The sequence below is a fragment of the Lepus europaeus genome, chromosome 3, assembly GCF_033115175.1.
Source record: "Lepus europaeus isolate LE1 chromosome 3, mLepTim1.pri, whole genome shotgun sequence".
Classification (NCBI taxonomy): domain Eukaryota; kingdom Metazoa; phylum Chordata; class Mammalia; order Lagomorpha; family Leporidae; genus Lepus; species Lepus europaeus.
In genome coordinates, this window is record NC_084829.1 from 18761060 (window position 1) to 18770962 (window position 9903).

General features: G+C 40.1%; 1 protein-coding gene across 1 annotated transcript in view; it reads left to right on the forward strand.

Annotated features, from left to right (window-relative positions):
* Nucleotides 1-8686, forward strand: part of DCDC2 (doublecortin domain containing 2) — a 167671-nt gene extending 158985 nt beyond the window's left edge. The window contains exons 9-10 of the mRNA XM_062187362.1: nt 4501-4803; nt 7985-8686. Coding sequence (XP_062043346.1) covers nt 4501-4803; nt 7985-8089 — 408 coding nt within the window. The 3' untranslated portion in view covers nt 8090-8686. The remainder of the gene's footprint in view (nt 1-4500; nt 4804-7984) is intronic.
* The last annotated feature ends 1217 nt before the right edge of the window (nt 8687-9903 follow it).

Below are 9903 nucleotides of genomic sequence, written 5' to 3' on the forward strand. Positions count from 1 at the left end.
AAGAAGGAGAGGCAGAGAGAGAGAGAGGTCTTTCATTCACGGTTCACTCCCCAGTTGGCCGCAATGACTGGAGCTGTGCTGATCTGAAGCCAGAAGCCAGGAGCTTTCTCCGGGTCTCCCATGTGGGTGCAGGGGCCCAAGGACTTGGGCCATGTTTGATTGCTTTCCCAGGCCATAGCAGAGAGCTGGATCTGAAGTGGAGCAGCTGGGATTTGAACCGATGCCCATATAGGATGCCAGCACTGCAGGTGGCGGCTTCACCCACTATGTCACAGCACTGGCCCTAAACTGTATTCTTCACTCACTGAATTCTTCATTTCTAATAACCACTGACAAATCCATTGTTGTAAAGCTCTTGTCCTATGTTTTTCTCTCAATTTTATGGTTTTGGGTCTCATATGTAGGTCTATGATCAATTTTGAGTTGATTTTTTATATGGTGCTAGTAAAGACCCATCAACCTTCTTTTGCGCGTGAATATCCAATTTCTCTGCATCATATGTTGTAAAGATTCCTTTTCCCATTGAATAGGCTTGGCAGAAATGAGATGAACTGTGTGAGTTAATTTCTGGACTCTTTTCTATTTTGTTGTAATGCCTGTATCATATTGGTTTTGATTATCTCAATTCTGTAGAAAGTTTTGAAATCAAGGAATATAATTCTTCCATTTTGTTATTCTTTCTCAAGATTCTTTTGGCTATTCAGGTCCCTTGACATTCCATGTGAATTTTAGGTTAGTGTTTCTATTTTTGAAACATGTTATTGAGACTTGAAAATTTTTATTTTTTAATAAAGATTTATTTTGAAAGAGTTACAGAGAGAGGGAAAGACACACACACACACACACATCTTCCAACTGCTAGTTCACTCCCCAAATGGCTGCAATGGCCAGTGCTGGACCAGGCCAAAGCCAGGAGCCAGGAGCCAGGAGCTTCATCCAGGACTCCCACGGGGATGCCACTTGGAGGAAACATTCGGATCATCTTCTGCTGCATTACTCAGGGAGCTGGATTGGAAGTAGAACACAGCTGTGAGACAAATGGACACCCATATCAGATGCTGGCATTGCAGGCAGCTGCTTTATCTGTTATGCTACCATACCTTGGAGAGAGAGAGAGAGAGAGAGAGAGAGAGAGAGAGAGAGAGAGAGAAAAGAAGAAGAAGAAAAAGAAGAAGAAGAAGAAGAAGAAGAAGAAGAAGAAGAAGAAGAAGAAGAAGAAGAAGAAGAAGAAGAGAGGAGAGGAGAGAGAGAGGAGGGAGGAGGGAGGAGGGAGGAAGGAAAAGGGAGGAGAGAGGAGAGAAAGTGATAGTGAATGAGCATTCTCCTACCCTGTGGTTTATTTCCCAAATACCCACAATGACTGGGGCTGGGGCAGTCTAAAGCACAGAGCAGGGAACTCAGTCTAGGTCTCCCATGTGGTTGCAGAGATCCAACTCCTTGAGTCATCACCTGCTACCTCCCAAGATACATCTTAGGAAGAAGCTAAGAAGTGGAACTTCATCTCAAACTCAGGCACTCTGATATGTGATGGAAATGTCACAACTTATGACTTAACTGCTAAACCGAATACCCACTCCCATCACTAGGATTTTGATAGGGATTATATTGAATCTGGAGATAAATCTGAGTATTAACATCTTAACAATTTTAAGTATTCTAATCCATGAACATGGGATGTCCTTCCATTTATTTTTGTCTTCTTTAATATCTTTCAGCAATGTTTTAGTTTTCACTGTACAAGTCTTTCACCTCTTTGGTAAATTAATATTTAAGTGTTTTATTATTTTCAATGCTATTGTAAGAGGGATTGTTTTTATAATTTAATTTTCAGGTCATTCATTGTTAGTACATACAGATGCAACTGATATTTGGGTGTGATGCGTCCTCTGTTTTTTTGTGACAATGTCCGTTTTCCCTTGCCCAGCTATCCCTTACCCCTCACTGTAGTGTGTGTCACAATGCCTTGCCATGTTTGTTCTCTTTGGAGACAGGGTAAAAAAATGATATGGTAGGGAAATGGCAAAATATTATTCTCCACTTTGGAGACTGGATATTTTCCCCACCTTTAGTCATTTGGGTCTCATAGGATTAAAAAAAAAAAAAAAAAAAACAAAACCAGAAAATCCTTATTAAACACTGTTGATTTCATTTCATAAAAATATTTTGCCTTTTCTTTTAGCACTGTCTTGAAGATTTATCTATCCTGAACCCTTGAGCTTTTGTCCATCATTTGGCCTTCCCAAGGGCTTCTTCCTGGGAAGTATGCTTAGGAATAGAAAACACTCTACACTCTTTGACATTAAGAATCTGAATGAAAATTTGAACAATCCAGCTCTCTGTAGTATTTAATACACATGTTGAAGACACTTTGATATCTGCAGCATCTTAAAGCATCTTTTTTTCATCATTGTTTATCTTTGGTATCATACAAATTTGAGACTTTTTCTCAGCATAAGAATTTATAGTTCCAACTCTTTCTTCTTCAAAACAGTGTTGTGTATATTTTATTCTGAAATTTTAGTTTACTCTCCTCCTTCATTCCCTCCTTTTTTTTTTTTACTTCCCCAAGTGAGAGCATTATGTTAGCTATTATAAAAAGACTGTTAATGATCTCATAGAAATTGCTCTTTCAGTTAGAAGAGAATGACAGGCAAGTATTTGATGTTGTGGGTGTGATGTCTGTTGGGGCACCTGCATCCTGTATTGGAGTTCTTGGGTTCAAATCCCAGCTCTGTTCTCAGTCCCAGCAGTCTGCTACTGCACATCACAGGAGGCAGCAGGTAACGGCGTAAGTAGTTGGGTACTTGCCACCCACGTGGGAGATCCGGATTGAGGTCTTGGCACCTGGCTTCGCCTATCCAAGCCCCAGCTATTTTGGGCATTTGGAGAGTGAGGCAATGAATGGGAACTCACTGCCTGCCTGTCTTTTTGCCTTTCAAATAAAGAAATAAGTTTAAAAAAATAAGAAGAGGATGGGCTTTAGAGCTGCAAGGAGCTCTTGTTGAGTCTCTTTACAGCGGTTTGTTGAGCCTCAGCCCCTCACTTTACGGAGGCCAGAGGTGGAAGTGACATGTGCACATCATACAGCTGGAGAGAGGCAGGTCTGTGGTCTCAATGCAGCACAAATCCTATGTTCCTTCTACCCTAACATTTTGAAAAACTGTCATTTTATTGATGACGGTGAAGAAATATGATGGCTTGGGAGAAGAATGTGTCATAGCGAACAGGGAGGGTGTTTTAGTGTTTCTTGCCTTCTTCTAGGATATACCACGTACTGTGCTTGGCACGTTATGTAACTTATTTCATTTAATCCCCCACTGAAGTCTTACTGTTATCTTCTCATTTTACAAATGGAGAATCTGAAACTCAGGAAAGTCAAGGAGCACCAGTAAGTGCCTATTCAGGATTGAACGTGAGGTTTTTTTTTTTTTTTTAAGATTTATTTCATTTATTTGAAAGATAGAGTTACAGAGAGAGGTAGAGCCAGAGAGAGAGAGAGAGAGGTCTTCCATCCACTGATTCACTGTCCAAATGGCTGCAATGGCCAGAGCTGAGCTGATCCAAAGCCAGGAGCCAGGAGCTTCTTCTAGATCTCCCATGTGGGTGCAGGGGCCCAGGGACTTGGGCCACCTTCTACTGTTTTCCCAGGCCATAGCAGAGAGCTGGATTGGAAGTGGATCAGAAGTGGAGTAGCTGGAACCAGCCCCCATATGGGATGCCAGCACTTCAGGCCAGGGCTTTAACCCACTATGCCACAGCGCCACTCCCCCCCCCCCTTTTTTTTTAAAAGGAATCTTGATTTTTTTCTCTCTAAAGCCTTGATATTGGAATTCAACCTTCTGCTGCTTTTAAAAGCAGATTTATATATTCCCAAATCACAGTAAAAATGTCTAGTTGGCATTTATATTTTTATAGATAATACAAATAGTTTCTTGGCCTTAGATCTACATGACCATCAATATTTGTATTTAGAGATAAGTGTTCCTTTCTCAGACACCGAGTGGAAAGCTGTTTACATTCTGGGTCTGGAAGCCTGAGTTCACATCCAAGTGCCCTTGCCCTCACCCTCAGTGCTGAGGACAGCAGTCTGTGCAAAGACCTTTCATGACCTTCTCCTCTGGGTCAGATAGCTCCGTTAGACACTGGCCAAGGACCCTGCAGTTTAGTTTCCTGTGCACACTTGTTCTGGAGTCACATATTTAATTCAAATTCTGACTCTTCTTGTGCAACCCAGGGTTAAACCCTAGGCTGTCTGTGCCTTAGTTTTCTTCTCTGTAAAATGGGGCTAACACTACCTCACAGGATCGTCATAGGGGTTAAATGCGATACTTTTGAAGTGTGGCATACAGTGAGTACTCAGTAAACTTCAGCACATGTGTAGTGTGAAGTACTATGCAAATATGATACTTGACTATAATAATTGTTGCATTACTGTAATGTGCAATGGAAAGTTTCTGTTACTCTTCTTTCTCGTATTCATTATTTCTTTTGATCCATCAGAGGCCAGCAGAAATCGTAGATGAGGAAGAGGATGGAGAGAAAATGAGCAAGGAAACAGGACTGAAGGAAGACTTTTCAGGAATGAATGGTGATGTGGAAGGTGATGGCGAGAGGGAGGCGACAGATGGCCCTGAGCAGGCCGAGGAGATCCCAGACCCCAGTGAGGAGCAGGCAGTCCCTGCTCGCGTGAGTGGAGGCACGGACGAGGAGAATGGTGAGGAGCTGGACCCTGTCAACAATGAGCTTCAGCGGGCAGTTGATGAGGAGAGAAAGTCTCAAGGAGCTGGAAGTGGACATGACGAGGTATGTCTACTGCTTTTGCTGCTTGTGTGTACACATGAATATGTGTGTGCACTTGGGGAGTTATCTGAGCCACTTAGGACTTGCACCGAAACCACGTAGGCTTGAGTGGAGGGACCCAATACCATTTAATCATTTCATTTACCACTTACAGCCAGCTACCCACCTGCCAGTCCATGTCTGTTGTTCTGTCATCCATCCATCCATCTATCCATCCATCTCCTATCTCCTTTTACAAAAGTATCCCAGAGATTTCTAAAAACATATAATAAAAGAGAAAATATATTAAATATATGTAGGGAGAAGATGTGTAGGGAGAATATGTATAGGGAGAAGATGGAGATCAGTGAGACCTAGACATGATGTCAAGAACACCATCTCTATGATGAGGGATTTCTTGGCTCTCCTGAAGTATGAAAGCCTAGTTTATTAAGTCCACCTGAAAATGGATTAGTTGAATTGAATTAAGCATTTGCCACATCAGGCACTGGTGTATTTAACAATGGCTGGATACAAGAGAACAAGTGGAGCAATGGCAGAGTACAAAATGTTCCCATGGGGGTTGGCACTGTGCCATAACAGGCTAAGGTGCTGCCTATGATACCATCATCCCATATGGGTGCTGGTTTAAGTCTGGCTGCTCCACTTCCAATTCAGCTCCCTGGTAAATTATCTGGGAAAGCAGCAAAAGGTGACCCGAGTACTTGAGCCCCTGCTACCCATGTGGAAGACCTGGATGAAGCCCCTGGTCCAGCCTTGGCTGTTGCGGCCATTTGGGGAGTGATCCAGCAGATGCAAGATCGATCTCCCTCTCCCTCTCCCTCTCCTTCTCCCTCTCCCTCTCCCTGTCCTTCTCTCTCTCCTTCTGTAACTCTACCTTTCAAACAAAATAAATCAATATTAAGACAGTTTTTCTCATATCCGGACTCAATGTCCAGTGCAAAGTCATCTATAATCCACTGTACAGTATATACAGAATATTCTTTACATTTCTGTAAGGACACCTAGCATGTCTCTCATTTCACGTTTTCTTGAAGTGAGATAATCAAGTCTATTCTATGAGAATTTTCTTGTGTGTAGATCTGTGTGGTCGCTAGTGTCATTTATACAGTCAATGCAATGCAGTAACAATAGTAGATTTCATAAAACACTTTGTTGTAGTAGCCTTTGGTGAATGTTTACATCATGAAATGAAAGGATGATTATCTGTGGGAGCAGATAGTAAGATCCTAGCATGCTTTTTTTCCGGTGGTTGAGCTTAATTCAATGTATGACCTAAATAGATTTTACAGAAATGAATGGACTTCCTGTTCTTCTGTGTTCTGTAAATATATCTTCTAAAAATAGTCATATAGTTTCCAACAACATGAATGGACCTGGAGGACATTATGTTAAGTGAAATAAACCAGGCACAGAAAGACAAATAATGCATAATCTCACTTCTGTGTGGAGTCTACAGAGGTTGACCTCATAGAAGCAGAGAGTAGAAAGGTGATTACAAGGGGCAGTGGTTGGGAATTGGGGAGGTGTTGCTCAAAGGAGACACAATTTAAGTTAAATAGGAGGACTTAAGTTCAGGAGATCTATTGTACAACCTGATAACTCCAGCTAGCAACCGTATGCTATACACATCACTGAGAGTAAATTTTTTGTGTTCTCACTACAGAAGATGGTTAGTATGTGAAATAATATGTGATAAATAAAACATGATTTAATCATTCTACAATGTGTGTGTATATATATTTATTTCACGAGATTATACTATACACAATAAACACATGTAGCTCTATGTCCATTTAAATTAATTAAAAATAAAGGGAGAAAAAGAGATTTTTAATAAAATTGTGCATGTTGAGATCAAATTTATGTACTTGGGTAAGAGCCTGCAGTACAGGCGTCTATGGAATAAATAAGAGCGAATCCAAATTCTTGAGGATTCAAATGAGCAACTCCCTGGTATGTGACTACATAAATGCCTAAGGCAGAACAATGGTTCATAAAGATATTTAAACTTATTTGATTCTTCTCTTCTCTTATAATGTGATATTTTAATCCCATTTTCCCTGATATGTTAGTTATAGACATACAAGGGTACCTCAAAAAGTTTGTGGGAAAGTGGAATTAAAAGGTAAGTATGTATTGGTACAAAATAATTGAAGGCCATGCATAGTTTTTTTTACTAACATGCATTTTCTGTGATCTCTTGAAGACTTTCAGATATGTGGTTTTCAAATTTTTTTGTGTGCCCAAATAAATCTATATTTTAATTACATTTTCCATGAACTTTTTGAAGTACCCTGGTACTTTAAGCCTCTCCAACATATGAAATACCAGCTTTTTATGAATTGTATATTACAAATTAATAAGCTTTTAAAAAAAGATGCTTTACCCATAATGTAACGAAAACTTCATTTTACCATATAGCATTTGTTGCATGTAGCAGTATTTACACTAAGTGAAATATGATTGCAGCAAAACAGCAAGGTGACATTTATTGAGATTGAGTTTGTACTATATTCAAGATACTATTAGAGACATTCCACAAGCTAACGATGGACCCGGTAATGTTCCTCCTTTAAAGTTTAAGTCGTGGCTGGTGGTGGCTGGTGGCGTCTGGGGGAGCTGGGGCTGCTCTTCTCCCTCCCCACACTGTGGTCCTCCTCGGGGCTGTGGAGCCTCCAGGATTTTACAGAGCAGAGTTTGAAGCCCAGATCATTCTCCTCTTACCCCTCAGTTCTCCATATGGGGGGGCTTTAAAGACAAGGCGCACATGAGACAATATCACTAATACCCAGTGAGAACTCCAAGTGACCGAAAAATGACTGCTGTTGCCGAAAAGCTGCCCGTGCATTCTGGGTTGTCTGCCCTGCTCTTCCTTTGTCTCTGAAACTGCTAAGCTGATCAGAATAAATGTGCTGCTGCAAAGGAGAGCTCACAGGGAAGTTGAGAAAAGGAGAGAAATGAGGTGTGCCTGCGGCACAGGGTGCGTGAGGACCCCAGGAAGACAGCAGTGTCTCAGGGTGAGGGTGCACGGAAAAACCACGGGCACCCAAGGAACAGATTTAGTTGAACATTTCCATGAGGAAATAGGATATTGAATAATTTTTTTTTCTCTGCAGATTATTCTACCTTTATGAACCAAAGACCTAAACCAATGTCTGTGTTTCGATCTATTTTCCTTCAGGCTGATATAGACCCTCAAAGACCACCAAGACCAGAAGTGAAAATCACAAGTCCACAAGAAGATGAAAACGAGGAACAAAACAAGGACTATGCTGTTGTGGCATAGGCGATTTTTTAGAAAGAAGATATATGGATTACAAGAAAAAAAGATTATAATACTTGAATAATAAGTGCACAGTTCTTGCTAAACATAATGAAACACTATCACTGAATTCTACCTACTGCATGTTAAAAATCAAAGGCCTGTTGGAAAAACTCGATAATTTGTAGTAACTACAGAAGGAGAATGGCTTATTTTTATGGCATGCATTTTTAAAAGTTGGAAAAATTAAATGGGACAGATAGAGGAGAGTTTGTATGGGAAGGTAATTGACCACTTTGTGAAAGATTAAAAAAATAGGATCAGTCCTTTTATATATTTTACTATAAATTTACAAGTGAGATTATTAGATGGCAGCTTATTCTGAAGCATTTATGTAAGGCATAGAATTTTAAAGAATTGGTATTAGGAAAGAATGTACTATTTCTTAAGGCAATAAACTCTTGGATGAACAAATTGCAGTTTAGTTGCAGATGTAATTTGGAGATGGCAGTAGATTAAAATGTTTCCCTGACTTGTTGACATTCCTTTCTCTTTTCTTCCTCAGCCAAGATCTACCTTAATCAAACTAAAAAGACAGTAGAAGCTGTTCATTTTGGAAGGAGGAGGCATTTATTCAGAACATTTGTGATTAATATTGCCAAGCCTTCAGGTTTTAAGGGGTGGCACACACCCAGGAAGGAATTATAAAGGAATACTCGATTATGTTACTAGGTCTGGCTGGCTAATTTACGAGTTCTGGAAATTCTGTGAATTATCACTGGCCCAGTCTACCTTTAGCAATATCCCTTTCTTATCCATCATGTTATTATATTAGGAAACTGATATTTTAAAGATTGGATTCTCCCCAAGATTTTTGCTTTTATGTTTTTGTTTTCTTTATTACAAAAAACAAGACAGCATGATAGGTAGAAACAAGTATATGAAAAGTTTGTGACTGCTCGATTTCATTTGTCTTTGTCTTATTTCTATTAGGACTGTCTGTTTATTTTTGCCCCTAGGATATTGGGAGATATTTATTTTTCTAGCTGGTTGCATTTAGACTTTCAATCAGATTACTTTCTGTATAATTATAAACCATCTGATGGAAATTGTAGGAAAAAACTTTTAAAATTATTGTGATGAAACCAGTTCCTGATTACAACTTGTGGGCTGATTAAATTAATTTATAGTCACCCCATGAGGGAAACATAGGAAAAACATGATTGAATTCTCAGATGATGCCATTTGTCCTTAAATATACAAATAATGTGTTTTCTCTTATGATGAAAATATATTTTAATTATATAAAAGTTATAAATTGGATGTTTTAGCTTCTAGTGCTTTTTTTTAACATTTATTTTTGAAAGGCAGAGTTACAGAGAGGCAGAGTTACAGAGAGGCGGAGGCAGAGAGAGAGAGAGAGAGAGTCTTCCATCTGCTGGTTCACTCCCCAGATGGCCCCGATGGCTGGAACTGCGCGGATCCAAAGCCAGGAGCCAGGAGGTTCTTCCAGGTCTCCCACATGGGTGCAGGGGCCCAAGGACTTGGGCCATCTTGTACTGCTTTCGCAGGCCATAGCAGAGAGCTGGATGGGAAGTGGAGCAGTAGGGACATGAACTGGCACCCCTATGGGATGCTGGCACTATACATGGTGGCTTTATCCACTATGCCACAACACCAGCCCCATCTCGTGCTTTTATAAAGTTCATTATTAATCATAAGTTTTAAAGATATTTTCCCCCTAAATGTTTCATAACCAACCATTTGGAATCAAAATATTTGGCAGTTATATAAAGCACTTAATTATACTATAGGAAACAGATGTATTTTCCTTAGCA